The sequence below is a fragment of the Labrus bergylta genome, chromosome 3 (assembly GCF_963930695.1).
Source record: "Labrus bergylta chromosome 3, fLabBer1.1, whole genome shotgun sequence".
Taxonomy (NCBI): Eukaryota; Metazoa; Chordata; class Actinopteri; order Labriformes; family Labridae; genus Labrus; species Labrus bergylta.
The window spans coordinates 22,364,740-22,387,406 of record NC_089197.1 but is presented as its reverse complement, the minus strand read 5'-3'; the positions used below and the strand labels follow the sequence as shown (position 1 = coordinate 22,387,406).

The following is a 22,667-nucleotide window of genomic DNA, read 5'->3' as shown; positions in this document are numbered from 1 at the left end:
ATTCATTTGATTTTCCACCCCAGGGCTGTCCTCTGAGGCCCCTGGAACATGCATGTCATTGCGCAGCTTTCTATGGCACCTCAAAGACTCTCACTTATTAGAGAATTATATATAAAAGCAGAAATGCAGTTTTGGCTGTACATGATGTGATCACAATATTCACATTTTACTGGATTCCTAAGAAAAGAGGCCACGGGCATCATCTGCTGCTCCAGGTCAACTGACAACCAGCATGATATGATATAATGAGATTAGAATGAATAATGAAGTAAAATCACTTTAACAGCATAATTAAAGCAGTGAAATATACAGCAACCCCATGGACACCTGTACAATCTAATGAAGTCTATGAGATCACCCTGCAGCAAACACCGTAAGGAATGTTGTTGTGTTACATTATTACTGCTTGGGATATATGAAGTGAACACTCAGGTTGTAGATCTGTTCTGTTTTGTAAAAAGCCGATGTGAGAGTTGCATTTAGTAATCATCTGGCCTTAAAATATGTTAAAAGTCTTCAATTCAGAAGTTGGATGCAGATAGTTATTCAAAGCAAGAAATCCACATTTCTAAATATTGTGAATAATATGGGATTGACTAGCAAAATCTTTGTTTTATTTTCTTGTCTTGTGGTACATCCCTTGTACTTCGAAGATGGCCACACATACAGGGTCGGGACAATCTGTTCCTTTAATCATTTGCTGGAATAGTAGCTTCGTGATTTCTTGTTTTCAGATTACATCATATTAAGACGTGTGGCAGGCTTGTTGCTGTGTGCGATATCACCACTTGCATGTAGTGCACAAGTCTGTGATTATTTTTTCACACTCCTCAATATTCTGAGTGTGTTTTCTACAAAGCACAGCTTGTCACTGATGTCACTGCAGATATGGAAACCCCTTTGAGGTTAATGGACATACAATAAAAGAAATCAGTCCCCCCCCAAAAACACTGCAAGTATAAGGGATCAAATCTTACATTGCTGCTTAAGAAATGTAGGAATCAAATTACCTTTACTGCTGCAGGACCACTGTGTGTGTGTGTTGTGTTTGGGGTATCCAAATTGACCTGCTGGATCATTATTGGAGCAGGTCAGAGCATTTTTTAATGGGAGTGTTATTATTAGCTATCCTGATCTATTATAGATCCTCAGAGTATTATAAGGCCGTGTGATCTGGGTTCATCACATGTAAAATAAAAACCATTAAAACATTGAATGTGTTTCATAGCGTGCAGAAATATCACAATATCTTGGTCTTGATGGGATCGTAGTGACATATTGGAGATATATAGGACAAAAACAGCAACTTTGCACCAAGACATACAAGAAACTGAGGAGGGGAACATACCCCTTAAAAAGTAAAGTTTTCATAAAAGCAGAAGTAGGTAGCATAAACTTTAATTCACAATATTAATAGCATCTCCAGTGTTTTAACAGTTTAAGGCACATCAGACACCAAGTTCACTTGGTACACACAGCACAAGAGTCTACAAGAAAGATTCAAACGTTTTGTTGTATAAAGGCAGAAGCCTTTATGGCATTACTGGAATTTGGCGTTGCTCTGGGAGACCTCACGCTTCCATGAAAATGTGCCCACTGAGTGAAGAGTCACTTTGTCTCCAGAGTTAGTTGTTGGGGCACAAAGATATGGACTGAAATTTCTCAGTCATGAAACAAACATGAGAATCAGTCTTATGTGAGATACCCTGTCTTTATTTAGCTGGATTCATGTACTGGCTGTAATCAGCTATAAACAAAACGCCTCAGTATTGACTCAGCCTTTACTTTAGACTCAGTATGTTCTCATGTTCTATCTTTGAACACACACACACAATGTCTGTAAGTGAGTGAATGTATTTAATGTAAACCCTCAAAGTATTGTTGTAGGACTAATGTGATGTTGAGTGCACAGCAAATATGCAATTAAAAAATCTGTAATATTAAAGGTTTTTTTTTCTTTCGAAAAGGCTGAAATAACATCATTGTCATTGACATGTCATGTTATTTTCATGAAGATATTTTCAACATCTGGGGCCATTTTCTGGATTTTTTTAAACCTGAAAAGTTGACCCTCGAGACTTTAAATTATCCATATAAGTGTCCCCCACACCTGGGTCGACGGCCAATGTTTATTTTTGACCAGCTAAGGATATTGCCAACCATTTTTGTGTTTTTCTTTTTCTTTGTGCGTACGATTGCCATCTAAGATCGATGAACTAGTGGACAATCTGCACTCACTCTTTACCGCTTGAGGTCATGTTGCTTGTAGCCGTTTGATGCTCTGCACGTTGTCAGTTCAGAGAGAGAGAGAGAGAGATGTGAACTGTTACATCTCTTCATAAATACATTTATTGTGGTGCAACATCTCATGTTGTATATGAACCTTCTTATGGCCCTGTTCTTATTGTTTTGTATAGCTTGTTTCTTCTGATGTTATTTTGCACTCTGTTAGTTTTTACTCTTTCATTAATAACAACAACAATAACTCTAGACAAGGCTCATCTTGCGATTACATATTCAGGAGGGAAACTAAAAAAAACCCAGAGTTTTGTTGTTTTGGTGACTTTACGTAATTTATTTCTGATGAAGTCGGTTAAAGAGGTAGACACAGAAGAGGACAAAAAAGGACTCTAGACAGGATCACAATATGAAATTGTGCGAAACATTTTTCCTGATATTAATGAACGCTTGGAAGGTCCAAATCTGGTTACTGATGATATGTTTGGGCACTTGGCTCTCATGCTATGGAATGATTAGTGCACTATTAACCTCTTTCTTTTCCTATTCTATTTAGGGTTTTGGGAGATGCAGCGAATAGACTCCTAGGATCCGATGCGAGTGCCCTCAGTGTTTGCTCTTTGAAGTCTGACCTGCCACCATGAAGAGTGAGGTGCCTTCTGAGGCCCCCAGCAGACAGGAGCATTTGAAGGAGCCACTGGGGAACCCAGAGGCCATGGAGGCAGCCAAGAACTTCCCAAACAGCATGGAGATGATTGGAAAGGCTGGCAGTGAATTTGAAACCCTTTGTGAGTCCCGGCATCTGCCTTTGAGGGACACAGGAACACACAGAGACTCAGAACGGAGCCTTCCTGGTCGCAGAAAAAGAAAGGGACAACAGGCAGGGCCTTCAGACTGCTCGCTGAAAGAGGGCCACATTAGTGAGAGTTCACTGGCCCCTCAGCGTCCCCGGGTGGAACTTTTACAAAACCCCAGTGAGGATGAACATAATCATGAGTCATCTTTTAGTGACTGTGCTTCCTCCCCTTCCTCTAGCCTGCGATTTGGTGACTCGGACACTCTTAGCTCAGAGGATGAGGGGGAGGCTGAAGCAACAGGGGGCCAAGACAAGGCTCCTGCCCTGACAACAGGAGCTGCTGGAGTTGGCTTGCGCCCTATTCTGGGTCGAACTCGGGGAAGTCGCTCTCATAAGTGGGTGCGGACAGAGGCAGAACCAGTCCTGTTGAAGCGGCCATGTCTGAGCAGCAGGCGCCCTCTGCATAGGAAACGATTTGTAAAAGCAGCTCCTGGTGGGGGTCAGCGGACTCAGAAGCAAAAGGAGAGACTACTACTGCAGAGAAAGAAACGTGAAGTTATTGCTCGTAGGAAGTACGCTCTGCTCCATAGCACCAGTAGTTCCAGTGATGAGCTGAGTGGTGACTCGTCCTCCCCCTCCTCTACTGAGGCTGAAGATGAGCTGTATGTAGATGTCAGCAGCACCAACAGCCAGCCCAACAGTGCTAGTGTTGCTACAGGTAATTATAATCCACTACTCTGTTGAGGTTGAATCCTTGTATTGCAATATCTCAGTGTCTAATCTAACATGGTGTTTTACAGCATGATGTATGCTATCAAGGCTTTATCATATGGGGTTTACAATGTAAACCAACAAGCAAGGCTTATAAAACATGCTACTAGTGTTGCACAGCAGACTGAGACTTTGGTACTTTAGGGTACTTTTTATTCAAAACGGTTCTGTACAAGAATTTCCCCACGAATTTGACTGACAGTGCCTGCAAAGAGATACTCTGAACATAAATTACTGTTACAGTGCCCATAATGAATATAATGTTCCAGGATAAAAACAAATACTGCATATGTGATTGGGTTGTTAGATCAATGTTTTTTTTAGAAATATTATATATATATATATATATATATATATATATACATATATAAAAAACTTATATTTATAAGAGAAAGATAAATTTAGCCGTCATGACGACTTTGTACATTCATATCAATTTAATTTCACGACGGCGTAATATTGGTATCCCAGTCTGTGAATTATTCACATTGTGTTTCGACGTTGTGGGAGCACGGTGCGCCTGGAGCTCCTCATACACACAAAGTCAGATATGCAAACGCTCTCCGTGCTGGCTTCGCCGATACGCCTCGCCTCTGTGAACGCTTCTGTTACTACCTCCAAAGCCGCTACAGAGGAGGGATCACTCAATCTCCCCACGCCTCTGCGATATTCAGTTTGATGGCGAAATGTCACAAGGTTGCAAATATCGCGGCTTGAAACGACAGTCCAATAAAAAGGGCTTCTGACCAAACACCAGTATTGTTCTTTTTTATTTTTAAGGCGATATTTTATCTGGCCTGAGTAACAGCACAATGTCGCTCGGCCCAGACTACGTTCAGGCAAGTTATAAAGTGGAGCTCTGGAATTATGTGTCATGAATCTCACAAGCACCAGGATCTCTCACGCTGCAGAAAACTCCCAATTCAGCATGAATTAACATATTTTAATTGAAGTTCATTGATGCAACGTGAATTCCTATGCACTGATAGCAGAACTAAAAAACAGAAATGGCTAGTGTTTGAGAAGAGGTCATCTTGTGTTGTGATATTTGCATTGGAAGCTTTACCTACGTTTTTAATTTTAAAAAGGGTTTTTTTTCATTGTGTGTGCACGTGTGTTGTATGTTTTTTACAACCTTTATTGGCATATATTTTAACAATTTATCTAGCTCTTAAACTGAAAACCTCCATTTCCTGTTCCATAGTCAGAAAAAAATCAGCTATATTATACTTGCGATTTTGTAACTTGTCTTACAGTGTGCAAAACAGGATAGGAGTACACATGTTGTCATTCCACACCAGGTGATTTCATTCTGGCTCTTAGCCAGTGAGAGGGAAGTGAGCAGAGGACTAACATTGTGTTGTGTTTGGCAGAACTGACAACACAAACATCTCTTACCCCCCATTTCACACAACAGCCTGTTGCTTTTCTAACATGCCCCAGGTCCTGAACATATTGAGTAAGAAATTGTCTGAACTAAAGCATCGAATTCATTTTTGATAAACATGATATATTTCTAACATACATGAGACTAGTATGTTTTTGTAAAGGCTGAGGCAAGCTGATAATGGAATTGCCAGTAAACTCTATTTTTCAAAGCCAATCACCTGGCAGGCTGTAATGGAAACTAAACACCTTTGTACCTTTTGGAACACCAGGTTTATGAAGCATTGACTCAAAACCAAAGCTTTCTGATATGCTGCAAGCAGTATGAATTTGAAGACAAATTTAAGATAGATTACATGGGCAAATATGCTGCTAAAATCTTACTAGGATATATATATATATATATATACACGTGTAAATTTGGGTTTGTGCTTTATTGTGATATCCTGAAGTTTTCATTATGGCTTTTAAACTAATCACAATTGGAAAATGAGGGGTCCATGCAATTTTAGCCAGTATATCATTTAAGAAAGGCTGCACTTGCTTCAGTGTTTTCTTGATGTAGTCATTTAGCCTCTGCAGAATTCCTGCTGCTTTGGCCCTCTGAGAGAATGGAAAGTTAGTTGTTGTGCCTCCATGGTAAGAAGCAGGTGGGAGAAAATTCAGACACTGTGGACTTGCATCCTTTGCATAGAGACAGAAGGTCTCAGAGGGAAAACAGAGCATTTGTTTACAGCTGGGGAAGGCAAGTGATGAAACCTGCTTTGTAGATGCCCTCAGTTTGGAGCAGGTGTGTGATGTAGCCAGCAAACAATATAACCATTTCCTTTAACCTCAGGCCAACAGATGATATTACATATAAAGGGACAATAACTAAACTCACTTAAAGGCATTTCATACATTGATTGTTTTTAAGTTATGATGCACAAATCTAGTAATGACACAAATCATGTCATATAAAGCCATGATCAAACATCTTCCACGGTTTGATCTCAAGCATATTGAATGTCCTCTTACAACCTACTGATCAGAAGGCTACCTGGACTAGAGTCCTGGATGTTATCACTTTTCTTCCATTCTTTGTTATATAGTTATATTACAAACAGCAGCTGCATGTATTGCTTACCCTGGCCTCGTTTGTGTAACAACCTGAAGGTTTCAAGAGACGCAAAGCAGCTACATGCACAGGGTGCTTAGCAGCAGTTCTCAAGAGACAATCGCAATAGAAATCACGCTGGGGAGTTAGCAGGTCACTAAGTGATGTGCAAAGAAACAGAGTACATTGCACTACTGCAGCATTAAAAAAAACAGCCTTTGCCTGCTGTTTTTCCACCTTTGAATCTAAACAGATCCATCCCTGATCATGTCCTTCAGTATCAATTGAAATGTGTGAATTGATGCTGAAATGATTGAGTTGGTGTCTACTGTCTTCCATAAAAGTTGTTGAGTAAGAATGTCAGAGATAAATTGTATCTTTGACTCGCACATCAGATGTATGACTCAGCATCTCTCTCTTACACCAAGACATTGTAACAATACTTAGAAACAGGCGTGAGGCTGGAAGTATAAAGAACATAATGTCTCTAACTAAATGGTATATGTTATGTCTATCACTTGTGTGGACTAAATTAACAAGTATTCCTGAGCTTCAACTAAAATGATAACATGTTATGATAAGTAACTGTTAAGTCACTATCTATTGCCAAATAAGTTGTACAAGCCTTTGAAATTGCTGTGATAACAAAGAAGTATCTGAATGTCATGTTTACTCAAGCGTTGAATAGTTAGTTGTGTGTTTCAATCATTTAGCTTTTATTTGTCCACCACAATGTGTATGGGGAGCTGATACAACACACAAGCTCTTCGGCTCAGTTGTGTGCAAAGCTACAATTAGTGCGTCTTACTTTCTGATTATGGACTGTTTTCCGCTCCCTAAAGATATAAATGTATCAACAATGCGGATGAACACACCTCAATGTAAGACTAACCCATCCACGGGCAAACAGGTCATTGCTAGTACACTGAGTGAAAAGACTACCACTGCTTCAGTCAGAAAGAAGCAATGACAGTTAGCTGCATTATGAGTCACTTTGCACCAGGTGACAGTTGGACCCTTTACTTGTATATAAATCTGTCTGGACAACACAGAAAGCACAACACAGAATTTATTTGATCAGTCATGGCTATCATTTCCAGCAGTAGCTCCAGCAAGAAAGTTGAGGAGTGAGAATCATGCATTAGCCTCAGATTAGTTAACAATATCTAGAACCGGTTTTTAAGCAGTGCATAGCAGAACTATGCTCTGTATGTGTGTTGTGGGAGGAATAACACACAAACCCTTTTCACACATACAGAAATCTCCTGAACAACTCTGGAGATTTGTCTACCCGGAGGTGCTTTAGGCTATATGTGAACGCGAACAGCCGCATTTTTCGCGCAGTCTTTACACAGTGTTTCTCCGGCCAGACCCCTAGTATTTTTTCCGCAGAAAGTCCGAATGAGTGGATGTCTGAGCGCGGCAGCATATACTCCGGAGATTTCAACTCGAGCCAATGGAAAGAGAATGACGTTTATATACAGTGACTGCCTAAAGTGTCTGCACGTGACCTCTACGATCTCTGTGCACGTAATTAAACAGCTGCATTATGTTTTCTGTTTGTCAGTATGTTGTTCTCCACTCTGTGAATGTTGTCATTCCATTGGATTACACATAGCATTGATATAAAGGCAAATATTCTCATTATGACGTCGTGTAGCGGACTCCGTTGCCTCGGCCGCTACTTCCGTGTTGTTTATTTACGTCACGTCTTACCTCAGGAAATCCCTCGATCCCCGTCCCCTCTTACGGGGAAAGTCTCCAGCTGTGAGGAGCATATGTGAACGGCTAGGTCGGGAGAAATCAGGGAAAGAAGTAATTTAAGGATACCTTTCTGATAGAAAAGGACAGCTGTCATTAAAAGTAACCCATGAACAACAAGTGTTTGTGTCTGTGTGTCGTCGTCGTCCCCCCCATGCTGTAAACCTAGGGGAAACACTGGTCCTGTTGTTGATTTGCCCTGTACAACATCAGGAAGATCAGACCTTACCTGTCAGAGCATGCCTCACAGCTCCTGGTTCAGACTCTTGTGATATCACGCATTAACTATTGCAACTCCTCACTGGCTAGTCTTCCTGCATGTACTATCAAACCCCTGCAGATGATCCAAAACGTAGCAGCGAGACTGGCCTTCAAATTACCCAAAACAGCACAAGTCACTCCGCTGTTCATCTCCCACCACTGGCTTCCAGTTACTGCCCCCATCAAATTCAAACCCTGCTGCTCAAGTACAAAACAGTGACAAAAACAGCTCCTCCTTACCTTACCTCTTTCCTCCTTGTCTACACTCCCTCCCCCCAAACACACTCTGCATAAATGCCTGATCCAACATTCACTACAGGGTCATAAGTCTCTAGCTAGACTCTTCTCCTCTGTCAGCCCCCGGTGGTGGAACACACTACCAAGCTCCATTCGATCTGCATCAAGTCCCTTTGCACCTTTAAGAGAAAGCTAAAGACCCAGTTCTTTCATGAGCACCTACACACTTGACGATATTAAGGATGGTTTTGATGCTTATTAGATTTTCAAGAAGAGCTGTTGATGTTGTTGATGACGGTATATTAACCTTATTTAATTTTAAAAAGTGATCGGACTTAAAGCTGTTTGTTTGCACTAACTGACCCTGCTTCCTCCTTTCTACAGTATATCCTTACTTGTGTTGTTATTTACTACAACCACTATCTTCATTCTGATCTCTAAGTGAGAAAAGCTTTTTTCATGGTTTTTAATTCAGGCAGAGATGAAGAGCGATCTGTTGTGTGTGAGAAATATTCTCAAAGGGCAGATTTAGAAAGGTTGAGGAAAAAATGATTCTTAGTGCAAACTGAGTGGAGCACTGGTGACCTACATTTCTACTGTTGAACTGTTAGCCTGTTAGACTGATATTGCTGTAACCATGCTGAAACTGAAGAAAAACTAATATCAGTCAATATCACCTTTATCTTATTTTTTGATTTTGCTATTGATAAAATAGGGAGCACAGCAAAATACAACAGCAGGGAGACTAGGAAAGAGAAGATGATCTCGATTGAACTTGAGAAAAAATATTTTTGAACTTAGTTTTGGTATAGAAACAGACCACGGAGTGCTTTGCATTTTTGAAGAAACACAAAAATGGCTGGTGTTCTTATAGGTGCTTAAAGGTTTTTCCTCTTGAGTTTTTTTGAGAAAATGATCAAAACAACAACAACAAAAATCATTTTAAGTCTTCCCTATTAATTCAAGTGTAATTGGATGATGTCTTTGCTTTGTTCTGATTACAATGGGTGTATCAGTGCTTTAATTAGTTGAACTGGTGTGCTCAGGTGCTCTGGACGAAGATGTCGTGGTGATTGAGGCCACTCCAGCTCCTGCTCCAACTGTCCCTGCAAGCGAGGAGATCAATGTCACGTCAACTGACAGTGAGGTGGAGATCGTCACAGTCGGAGATGGTTTCAGGTAGGCACAACAACTTTTTCAGCAAGCCTTTAAATAATGAGGAAGTATGTTTTTTTTTCATTGGCTTTGACATTAAAGAGCTTGTGTGCATGAAGACAAATTATGTTTGTGGTTCAAATTTAGTTCACCAGCTGGTTCAGTGGTACATAGAGTTCTTAAAATGGAAGAAGTGGGTGGGTGGGGTGCAGTGTAGTGAGTGATACAGTGGATTTACTTTTCTTGTGAATTGTAAAGCTCATACTGGCCAGAGAAAGCAAACTGCATGCTATTTCAAAGCAAAACCACCTCTACCTTACTTAGTGCCCATTTGATTTCTTTTTACAGTAAGGGGCAAACATGAAGCTTACTGCTCATGTGATTGATAGCCTAGAAAACAAGGCCGCCCAAAAACAAGGTGCACAAATAGTCAATTGAACAGGTCAAAGGGTCTTTTCATTAAGCCACTCACAAATTTAAAACCAAACATGTTGCCACTAGAGGTGGGCGATATGACTTCAGAGTCATACCATGGTATCTGCTTTTGCTTTGTTTGGTAATGGTATTTTATCATGGTATTACAGTATTAAAATAGATTGAGCAAATTAACACATTTTGCTCCCTAAGACCCCCTGTTTCCCCCTCAAAGAAGCCTGTTTGGTTTATTGTCAGAGTGAAACATGCAGAAGACCGTGGGAATCTTAGCTGTTGTCTGCCACAAATTACCATTTTACGCAGTTTATTTTACCCATCACTGTGGCTGGTAGGCTGAGCAATCGGTGTGGCCTTGCCTCGTGTGTGCATTACAAGCCAACGTGTTTAAACCAGTGATGACGGTATGGCAAAAAACTACGTAATAGCAGTATGTAACTCGGTGAGTGTACCAATACCGGTTTATTGTACACCCCAAGTTGCCACTACGAGTTTATTTATTGGCCATTAACACTCATGATGACTACTGAAATACATTTGATATTTATTATTTAAAAAAGCTCCAAAACAAATAAACTGATATTGCAATGGCCCATTTACTAGAAATGTTGTTAACATCAGCAATGTGATTCTTCCTGATTAAACCAAAATTCAGAACTCCAATGTTAACCCACAAGATTAAATCAAGAAGTCTTGAAGTCCATATGTTAATCAACATATTCAAATGAATGCATTTATCATTGATGTGAGAATGTGCCTGATGTACATTGAAAGACTTTGGTACAGAAAAGCTACACAGTTGTGCATATAAATGATCCGAATGCAGAAAGAGAAATGTTTGGTGCTAAAAATGTTCTGGGGGGAACCCCTAGACTCCCCCTTTCCTTTTTCTGCTTCCACCAATCTCTATGGTCAGGATATAGTTCATTATACTTTGTAAATATTTAGGGGCATTAAATTGTGGATGATTTAAACATGGCCATTGGCCATCTGTAACTCGTAAACTGCTAAATATTTACAAAGTAAAGCAGGACATTTCCAAAAGATAATCCCTCAGTCTAGTCTGTTGCTTACTCCTTTTTTCCTCACCCACTGAGAATCTTATTTCCTTATTGTCATAACAATACTCATCTAATTCCTCATATAGGTGATTATGCACTTTGATTCATAAACCTCTGCCTCTTTTCTAACTGTATCTCTGTTCCACGCTGTGTCATTGCTTTTTACCAACTCTACATTAATGTGGCCTGAGAAGCTTTTCTATAGTCCCTAGAAGTGAAGTTTGGAATGCTGTGGCTTGTCCAATCTGCCTGTTTTTCTGACTTTCAAAGATGTCCTGGCTCGCTAGAGAATGTGGGGATGAGCTTCCCTGAGGGGGGGAAGGGCAGCAGGGGGGCAGCAGGGGAGCAACAGGGCGGGAATCAAAAGCCAACAGAATGAGCAATGAACGCTTTGTTTACACTGTCAGTGGTCTTACTTATGATGCACAAAAACACACATTCACATTTACACTGAGTTTTACAGGACAACTAAATTAAACTATTATCCACCCAATGAAAACAGCAGAGTCATGGTGCAAGACGTTACTAATATTTGGCCACTTCCGTCAGTTTAAACCCAAACCAGCTCCTTCTCTACAGCTCAGTGACATGCAGTCAGCACAAATTTATTTAATTTAAACTGCTATCTGTATTTTACTTGTTTGTGTTCCTCCACCGTTAGCTCACTAGTGGAGCGTTGCATCAGGAGAACATTCCAGTGCTTTAACAGTGCTCAGTGTGGCGTGTTAAGCAGAATACAGTGAGTTACAATACAAAAGGATTGTGAAGCTGATGTGATCATTTAAAAAAGGCTTTGATTAGGCCCTGCAGTCATTCTGCACATCAGCTATGGACATGAAAGTAGTGGAGTCACACAAATTCTACAATGTAACTTAATATCTCTGAATGTAACATACTGTACATACCGTCTTGTAAGTGCTAGTATTGATAGTATTGATGATATTCGTAAGTAATGTTGAGTCTGTGTTTGAGAAAGCTAAAAACAATGGATATAAAACGTTCTTGTCTTGCTATACTGATCAACCTAAAAAAGTAACCAGCTCCACTGAGCTTATGCTAATAAGTCTTACCTGCTTTAAGCCAAATGGTCAAGACAGAAAATGTGGCCTTGAACAAAAAAAATCTTTGCACATTATGCTAACATTTTCTTTGTATCTTTTGATCTATCCTCAGATAATTTTATCCTAATTCTTTTGGGAGGTTATTTCATGTATTTTTTTATCTAGCACTTGTATGGGTTATATAGCTTTGTCAAAATTTGTGATACAGTTTCAGACTTAGAATGATATATCTTCCTCTTGTTAGTTAAAGAGTTAAGCATCAGATCAGTACTTATGTCAGCTATTTTCCTTCTAATGGTCCAGAGTTAAAAAGTGACATCATCATATCCTTAGTTGTGGCGACAAACTTGATGCTGCCTTCAGCCAGTTTTAATCTTGATGATGAGCAAATTGTTTTCTCCTCTTAGCAAGTGCTTCTCCAAACTCCTGCCTTGCATTAGTCATTCCCTTTAACAACATGCACATCACTGTACTCTATGTTCACTGCTCAGCCTTCTCTGGATCCCCGGGGTGCCTGCCTCACATCACCTTGGCAAAACCTGATCTTTGCCAAGAAACCCATTCCCATAGTGTTCATGTTTACAATGTACTGTTTTCCTCTCAGCTACCACCCCCCACCCTCAGGGGGGCATGGTGGTAAACAGATATTTACAAAATAATCCCAGGTCTACTTAATTAGGAACTCCTCCCTGGGAGCGAACCCTGCTCCCTGGTGTCAACCTGGAGCTGAGGAGCCCGTCCAATTAGAAATCAAGACGACTCCCTCACGCCCATGTGTCTCCCTCTACTAACACCCCTGTTGATTTGTGTTTTAAGGGAAGTCACACGTGTGTCTATTTGTATTCTTAAATATATGAGCACAAGTTTGTTAGAGCAGTTTGTGCAGTTTTAGAGTTGTGCTGCGTCCTCCGTCATTTCACTTGCATTGTGCAGCATGTCTCACAGGACAGTATGAGCTAGAGGGAATCCCCCCTATCATATACTGGGACAAGAAAGATATTTCGTACATTTACACACATCTCTATAATCTGCTGAATGATTTCCAGCATGTAGCATTCTGAATGACAAATAATCAACCATTTAACCAGTTAATAACATTATAAACTATTGTATCCCCACCTATGTATAATATTTTTATTTAAAAGCCTCTTGGAGTAACATCTACTCACACATGATCATCACCAGCTTAGTCTTGAAAATGTTTTGTTCAATATTTTTGATAATTGAAGTTGAAATAGTTTTGAAAAAGGAGAACAAACTTTTGATCCTAGCAGAAATAATGTAGGACAAAAACAGAGCTATGGATAATTTATTTTCCTGTATTTCCTTTTATTTAAAACTTTATAAAGTGCTTGATTTTCTATCAGTCTATTCCTCTCTGTACCTTCTGTACGCTTGTTCTGCGTAATGATCTGTAGCCTGTATTTGTTTGTGACAGGCAGGGGAAATACCCTAACAAGTTGCCAGTCAGCCACAATGCTGTCACAAAGAGAGACACAATATGTTGCATATTCAATGACAGCCGGAGCCAGTTTGGAGTTTCATAAGGCGTTTTCACATATGCACTCTGGATAATATCTAGATAATTATAGGAGGACCGCTCCGGAGATTCTCACGACCTAGCCGTTCACATATGCTCCTCACAGTGGGGGACTATCCCTGTCAGAGGGGAGGGGGATCGGGGTATTTCCTGAGGTAAGACGTGGCGTAAATAAACAACGCGGAAGTAGCGGCAGAAGCAACAGAGTCCGCTACACAGCGTTATAATGAGCATATTTGCCTTTATATCAATGCTATGTGTAGTCCAATGTAATGACAACATTCACAGAGTGGAGAACAACATACTGACAAACAGAAAACAGAATACAGCCGTTTAATAACGTGCACGGAGATCGTAGAGGTCACGTGCAGACACTTTAGGCAGTCACTGTATATGAACGTCATTCTCTTTCTATTGGCTCGAGTTGAAATCTCCGGAGTATATGCTGCCGCGTTCAGACATCAGCTCACTGGGATTTTCTGCAGAAAAAATACTAGGGGTCTGGCCGGAGAAACTCCGGGTAAAGACCGCGCAAAAAATTTGGCTGTTCACGTTCACACATAGCCTAAAGCACTTTCGGGTAGCCAAATCTCCAGAGTTTTTCAGGAGATTTCTGTATGTGTGAAAAGGGTTTTATTCACCCATCTGTCTGACTGTGGTCTGCAGAAAGTTCATGCAAATACAAAGAGAAAACAATCTTGTAAAAAAGTTAGCACACCACATATAAACTTATTTATCAAGAATCACTATGCTTGTCAATGATTTAGTTATACACATGAAGCTGTGGTTAACAGGGCAGTGATTTTGGCACTCAAAATACAGCCCTCTCCCTCTGCTCTCCTGTGCATTTGTATATAGTCCCAGGGAACAGCAGTGAAATCCCCCTGCCACAAAGCTCCATGGTATCCAGCTTTACGGCACTCCCGTATGGTCTCTAGTCTCTTGTCCCTCAGGCTCATCCCTCCTCCCTCTGAACGCATGACTTTACGGCACTGTGGGGGCAAATGCAGTTATTCCCTGGCCTCTCACTCCAGTCTCTCAGAGCGAAGGGTAGAGCAACAGGAGCCTTTGAGAGAGAAAATTAAAAAAGAATAAAAGGGGGAGGGCTGAAGGCAGGGCAGGATAGGATAGGTATAGAGAACTCATACAAGATACAGGGGAAAGGATGATTACAGTCTTGAGCCTCATACTGGTAGCCTTATTCTTTTTTTAACATAGGACTTTTCACCTTACCTCTACCCCTTTTTGACATCATGAAATAATTCCAAGATATGAGCTTTTCACTAACTTGAAGGTCTATGCCACTAGTGAATCCTTGCTTTTCTGTTTATTAATAAATAATAAGGACCCACCAAACACTAAGACAGACTCAAATTAATTTCTAAAAATCTAATCGTAAGCTGATTTTGTCATCTGTAAGTTTTTACATATAAAACAAACTAAAAATAGAAATATCTTGACTTGGAGTATCTTGGCTTAGACTATTGTAACCTACTGTGCATAGCTTAAGTTTTCATTTCAATGTTCATATTGTTTGAGATAATTATCTGGGATAATTCCCCTTGCAGGCTCCCAAAACCAAACTGACTGCATGATGGTGGATGATAACACTTCATTTTAGGGCTGCAGAATAAATCACATGAGCCTTCACAATAAACAAATTGCAAAAGTCTGGGTTTATCGCAAAATTCTTGTTTTGTTTTTTTTCTGTTTTGCAAATAGCTATAGCTAATACGGTACATTTATCACACTTCATAGCCTCATCCCAATATTGAGCAATGTTAATCAGATTTTATTAGTCATATTATGAAGGCCTAGGATTAAAATAGACTTTCACTTTGGTATTGAATAATGAAACTATGACTGCATGATACAAATCTTAATAGCCTCCATAACCTCACTGCATTTATTTAGAAAAGTTCCGGTATTTTTTCTGATTGCAGTATATATCGCAGAAAGAAAAGATTTCACAATATCTATTTTTCCAGTGTCATCCAGATCTACTTTAATTATCACCCCAGCCTACTCTCTTGCAAAAAATCAATCTCCAAAAGCTTTTATCATGAGCATTTTATGCCTGTCATAAACAAAAATGATTTGTTGAGATTATGAAGGCAGAATTGTAAACTTGAGTGTGCCAGAGCTTGGACCCTGGAATAATAGTAAAAAAAAACAAGATGGGTCATATATAGTTTTTCAGGGCTAGGACTTACGTCAATGCTGTTTTTTTTTTTTTTGGGGGGGGGGGGGGGGGGGGGTTGCTGTTTTTGTTAAGAGTTTTGCTAAAGACTACAGTAAAAAGTGTGAACATGAAGAAGTAAGTCCAGATCTCAGATGAACTGTAGACAGTTGCTTTCTGGCTATGTTTGCACCAGCTGCCTTTTGTCACAACATCAGTTCTCCTGGAAATGAGATAAAGAGTCTGGCTTTAGCAAAGCAAATGCTTCACTGAGTTGTGAGAATGTTCCTGGCGAGATAGGCAATCTGTACTCGAGTTGGCTTTAATAGTTTTTCTTTAATGTCTCTATGTCTACAGGTCACGCTCAGTAGGAGGTCTTGGGAGGATTTGGGCCAGTAGTTGCTCCCAAAATCGTCTGCAGGAGACACGAGGACGTCACAGACTCTCCACCGTCATCCAACCGCTGCGTCAGAATGCTGGGGAGGTGGTGGACCTCACTGTGGATGAAGATGGTGAGACCAAACATTAGGAACACAGTTCAAACTTTTCAGGCTGTCTGCCATTTCTCAGGTGGAATCTGTTGATATCATATTTTTTATCAATCTGTTATCCCTGTTCTCAGATTTTTTAGGATGAAATGTTTTATTTAAGTTAAGTTTGATACTCGCTCCTAATATATACAGTTGGATGAATACAATTTTCCCACTACGGGGTGTCAGCTTAGAAACTTTGTCTCTGATGCTTCACATTGACGTGGAGCTTTCTTCTTTTCACCTTACTGCTGAATCTTCAGTAGATCCCCTTTCAAGACGATGCAAAGTTTGGTGTATCAAACACACAGACATTAGAAAGCTAGTTAAAAATGATTTTAGCAGTTAGATAAAAATAAAAAAAATGTCCTGACAACAAAGCACATTTGTATTTTTGAATCAACTAGTTTAATAATAATGTTTTTTACTATATAGTGTATTTGAACTTGAATGGGCATCTATTAACCACTAAGTGATAAGAATGAAGTGTTTCTGTTTGGACATTAATCAGTGACATAAAGACACAGTAACACCACAAGCATTTCTTTTAATCATAAACAATTATTACAATCAGTCACAAGCAGTGTTCAATTATTAACAGTGACATTTTGTTACTATACCCATAAATTGTCTAGAACTGTGTATAAGACCATTTTCCTTTCTAAGGGAAAATATGGGGAAATTAATTTGAGTATGAAAAGCAGGTGGATCTCACAAACTGGTATGCTAATAAGTACATACCCGCTGCAGTTCAATCAAAGATCTGTCTTTCCAGAGAGAGAGACTGTCAACTTTATTTGAGCTGGATTTAGTGTGGTCACATGACTCGTAAAAGTCATGCATTTTAATCTTCAAGTAAAAACTGGTATATATCTATATGTTCTAAAACTGCACAAGTCTTGATCAATTTATAAATGAATTTACAAAAATATATAAATAAACATATGTAAATGATGTAAAGAGTAAATAAAAACAGTTGTCACTTATCTACCTTTTCTCTAATAGATTCCCTGACTTTTTTTTTCTCAACAGATCTCTCAGTTGTGCCAACGACCTCTGGCAGCATTCACCCTCAAACAGTTAGGTCGTCATCATCATCATCTTCCCATCATGCCTCTACCTCAGAGCTCAATGATGCCCCAGGCCCTTCCTCTAGCTGCCCAGGCTCTATACCTGAAAGTATGCACGCACAGAGGCCAAGTGGTTCTTCTCGCACAGCCACAGAGGGTAAGACTTTTGTTTTATTTATTTTTAAACAATATATTTATTTAGGTTTTTAAATGTTGTTTTGCAAATATTTAATATATTATATGCTTGGTATGTTCACATGTTTCTACCCTATAGCTATTTATTTCTCAGATTGCATGAAATGAGAGCGCGTCTGAACAGTCAATCTCTTAAGTGATATAATTTTCTTGGATAAATATCCAGAATGCACAAATCTGGCAAACAATGGCTCCTCATTTATATGGAAAGACAAACAATGTCAAGAACCTCCTCCAAGAAACTTTGAATCACATTGAATCTCCATTAGCATTAAAACGTGTTTGTTTAGCATCATTACATGTCTGACATGTTTTGATTTTAGCAGTTTGAAGGTGTTAGTTATGTTCTTAATCCGGTTTTAATACTTTTCAACTTCTTTGCTTGGAGACAGCTTTGGTCTCAGAATACTGTCTGTCAGGTGCTGATATCACACATACAGTATAATGTTGATACGTTCAGTGTACAATGTTTAATTCAGTAGTCACCATGGTATTAAAAAATATCATGAAGTCGCCGTAGGGCACTTTCATTACTTTTTATTATTATTGACCTTTATTTTTTCCAATCACATTTCCTTTTCCCATCAGATGACAGCAGACAGGGTTTGTCAGGCACAGCTGGTGACAACACAGGCACGGCCATGCCCAGGCTACCGTCCTGCTGTCAGCAGCACTCCCCATGTGGGGGTCCTTCCCCTGGTCACGTGTCCCTCAGCCACTCCCATTCGAGCTGCCTGCAGGCGTCGTCGTCTCAGCAGACCGGTGGCACTCAGCACAGCCATGCTCACAGCCATAGCCACAGCAGCGCTCACCACTTCATCCACCATGTTCATCACCCAGCACCACAGCCCCCCGGCACCCTGCCCTTCCAAGAGCCGAGCTGCCCCGTGGAGCGACCGACTGCTTTGCCCGCCCCCTGCGCTGTAGTCAGCAGCAGCACGAACAACAGTAGTAGCAACGCAGGCCACTACCATGACCAGGTATGCCCATGCTGCTTTCTTTACCAACACAGTGCAGTTAAACAGCTGTTTTTAAATAACTGCTCTGTCGGTTATAAAAGGATGTCCTTTGACATCATGTTCTTTGTAGTTGTGTCCTAAGAGTTAAAGAAGCTTTATTACAAGAGCTAATTTCAGTACTGTTGTAAGAAAATTATTGGACTGAGGTATTGCAACGACTTAAACTGAGCTATATTGCTCCTCTGCTTTGTAAAGGGTTTACTATACATCACCCACACATTACATATGTAGGTCATTGTCCAACACTTGTCTCTAATCAAGATGAGCTCTCTGTCTTGAGAGAAAACAAACATTCCTCTTCCTCTAAATATACTCTTTAAGCAAGAGAGAAAACTTGAAAAACAGTGCAAAGAAGTCCTTGGACTAGGTTTATTGTTTGAATTGTGTATAAATTGTGATTAACTCTAATAAACTGTATTTGACTTTATTGTACACCTGAGAAACAAGGCTCTCAAAGGAAGACTCATTTAGTATTTAACAGGAGTGGTTTGTCCTTTTTTCAATATCAACTCCACCTTCCTACCACAGCAAACTCTGCCAGTGGACCTGAGCAACAGCAGTATTCGTTCTACTGGAAACAGTGGGGCTAGTTTCCATGGCAGCAACTCAGCCTTTGACCCATGCTGCCCAGGCTCCACGTCACGGCCTCCTACTTATGTTTCCCAGGCCACCCCAGGGCCCAGTCAGCCAGCTGTGGTGGACTCGTTCAGCTCGTCCATGGTGGCTCAACCCCAGCCGCAAACACAACCCCAACCCTGCAGACATTACATGCACCCCTCCTGTGAGTACACCACCCTCATTCATCACAGGAAACCAGACATTCAACACTAGTAGAATTCCTCCATGATTTGCAATCAGAATGACTGTATGTACAGTGGTTGTGGTTGACACTTAAAATAATACACAAAGCTTTTGCAGATTCTTTTGTGGGGATTCAAAGCTAGAGAGAAAGATAGAATTTGGAACCAAACTAAAATACATTTTTGTCATCCCTTTGTGAAGCCAAGTTTTTGGTAATTAAAAGGATGAAAACGTTTTTTGGGGAAATATCAAATTCATATTTTTTCTTCTTGGCCAAGTGGAAGGGTGTGTCTGTGTCCATGTTCGATTGCCAGCAGCTGGCAGGCTGCCAGAGTGCAGATGTTAACCCACAAGGGGACATGATATCTAACTTGTACTATAGCTTACATTTCATAGGGCCAACACCATGATGTTAGTTTCATTAAAGATTAAACCCCACACTTGTGTCTAGCCAAAACAAAGATGTCTGCCTATGAGTAGTAGTAGTTTATTTCAATCAGCATTTACAATTTCTCCCCACCCAAAAAAAAATTACATTGAAGATAGATCTGAACTACAAAAAAAATGATATCGAGGGAATCGAGCCAATGAAAGGTGTAGGTGTGCTGCAAAATAAGATCTCAATCTGAGCAGACAGGTACCTGGATGGTGTTCTGATGATTTTTCTCTTAAATAGACAAGTCAACAAAAAGTTATTAAAGTAAGGGGCATACAAATGAAATCACTGATTCCTCTCTCAAACACAGTGCTCGGGGTTTACAGGGCAGATATGTGAAGCTATTCTATTTTGGTTCATTTCAAGTGACAGCTACTGCATTTTATACATTTTCTCATTTCCAGTGCCATAGCACTTGTGCAAATTGGCAGACAGCTGCATTCCTAAAACCTAATGATAAAAGTAATTAAACCAAGCCTGGTGGTTAATGTGCCAAGTGCTGTGGGAACTGTACCAGGCAGGAGTAGTTAATTGGCCTTTTTACTCTGAATAGCGCAGTACAGATAGTGAAGCAGTGTGACGAGGCTCCCTGGTGGGATTGTGGTAAGAGAGGTAGTTGATGCTGGTGCCTATGCTCACCTCCTCATTTAACTGCTATTTGCACAAGAAGCAAGGAAGTCTTCACCAAGAAGACGACAAAACGGCTTCATATTTATTACAGGGATGACTTAATAGTAGTGACAGAGGTCATATTCATATTCATATCATTTAACAAGAAACACATCAGTTGTAATAATAACAGAAGGGTTTGTCAAAAACAACAAAAAATGTTATGAAGAATAATTTGTTAGATGAATAGTCGAGATGTTTGTGTGCTGGCATAAAATATAAATGATACCCTTATTTTACACACATTGTAACTGTTAAAAAAACCTTAAAGGATAATTATGCTTGTGCTCTATGTTTGTATTAACTAATCCCATGAAGTTGCCGTCATAAAAAAGCAAACTCATCCTATCAGCAAGTATTAGCCTGTGCAGCTAAATCCTGGTACAGTTCCATTTCACCATTCCTGACTGCCAGAGGAAGTTCTACGCACTGAATATGTCCGTCTTAAGCAACGCAGGTCGAGTACTTACATCAACAAAGTGACGTGTGACCTTTGACCCCCGGACAGGTATACCTACCATTGTCATTATAGCGCCCATTCCCACAAAGTCTTCTCGCGTCTCACAGATTCCAAGTAATTGAGAAGTCTGGCAGTCATCCAGGGTTTATGGAACTGTGGATACCTTTGTAACCTTCGTTTTATCACTTGTGCCATATTGTTGGTTTATTACAGTAAAAAAAAACAACCTCAAAACCAACAACAACAGAAGGGATCTTGGGATTAAAAATGATTGCACACACATCACTGAGCCATTTTGTTGTACTGGCTGACAAGTTTCAAAAAATGTGAAAATATAAATGTGACTCTTGGGGTAAAAGATGTATGCCTTCAATTTTCAACGCTTCAATGGAAATTATTGGTATTTGCAGCCTATAGTTTTAGAACGTACTGACTTAATTTTTTTCTATTCTTTTTTTTTTCTCACACCAAGATGGCCCTCTAGCACGCTCGCTGCATCATCAGCCCTCCTCTGCCTGCCCTCACTCCCATGGGAACCCCCAACTTACACCCCAACCTCCTCCTCAGGGTGATTATGTCATCCCCCACACAGTCACCTTCCATCCACCACTGTCATCCCACCCTACTGGCCACGGCGTGCCCCCTGCCCCTCCCCCTCCCTTGTCTACCCACCACCTCTCTAGTTCAAGTGCCCCGCTGGCCCAGCACCTGCCCGCGGACCATCAGACCTTGCCTCACCATATACCTGCGCTGGGGGCCTCCGTGCAGAGGCTCCACCAACACGAGATGCTGCAGAGGATGGAGGTCCAGAGGCGCAGGATGATGCAGCACCCTACGTGAGTATTGCTCTCACACAGATCATGTTTTCTCCTCACCCTGAGTATTTATATACATTTTAAAGCTTGTTGTTTTCTTCTTTCCTGTAGACGAGCACATGAGCGTCCGCCTCCGCACCCCCACAGAATGCACCCGAACTATGGCCATGGACACCACATTCATGTGCCTCAAACTATGTCTTCCCACCCTCGCCAGCCTGAGCAGAGGACAGCATGGTCAGTATCAGAGTTAGGGACCCTCCCCAGACAGCTGATTAAAACAATTTAACCCCAGTTTAATGTTAGCCAAGTATTCCACCTTTAAATGCAACTCGGATCAGATAGAATACAGGACGTGTTTGATTTCATGAGGACTGATCAACTGCTTTTTCTTTACCTACAGGGAGCTTGGCATTGAGGCGGGGGTGACTGTGGCACCGTTCCCTTCAGGGCACCTGCACTCCCACCTACCCCACTACCATCCTCCCCCCAGACTGCACCACTTCCCCATCCCCTTCATGGTAAGAGCAGCCCTCAGTGCACATGCATACATTAGCATAAATGAGAAAGAATCACTTTTTTATCAAATCTGGCTTAGATTAATGGTTTTGGCTCCTTTTTTAGAACAGCAGTTATTTCAAGGATGGTTTGGTGGATAGTATGAATAATGCATTAGTGATTAATAGTAGCAAATGATG

At 40.5% G+C, this 22,667-nt stretch overlaps 1 protein-coding gene across 4 annotated transcripts in view; it reads left to right on the top strand.

Annotated features, from left to right (window-relative positions):
- Positions 1–22,667, top strand: part of rnf111 (ring finger protein 111) — a 29,153-nt gene that overhangs the window by 1,086 nt on the left and 5,400 nt on the right. For all 4 annotated transcript variants that reach the window (XM_029275363.2, XM_020626079.3, XM_020626069.3 and 1 more), the window contains 9 exons: positions 2,795–3,752; positions 9,593–9,725; positions 16,332–16,486; positions 17,537–17,731; positions 18,358–18,749; positions 19,317–19,569; positions 21,627–21,990; positions 22,081–22,206; positions 22,373–22,490. In XM_029275363.2, the coding sequence (XP_029131196.1) occupies positions 2,879–3,752; positions 9,593–9,725; positions 16,332–16,486; positions 17,537–17,731; positions 18,358–18,749; positions 19,317–19,569; positions 21,627–21,990; positions 22,081–22,206; positions 22,373–22,490 (2,610 nt within the window). In that variant the 5' untranslated portion in view covers positions 2,795–2,878. The remainder of the gene's footprint in view (positions 1–2,794; positions 3,753–9,592; positions 9,726–16,331; positions 16,487–17,536; positions 17,732–18,357; positions 18,750–19,316; positions 19,570–21,626; positions 21,991–22,080; positions 22,207–22,372; positions 22,491–22,667) is intronic.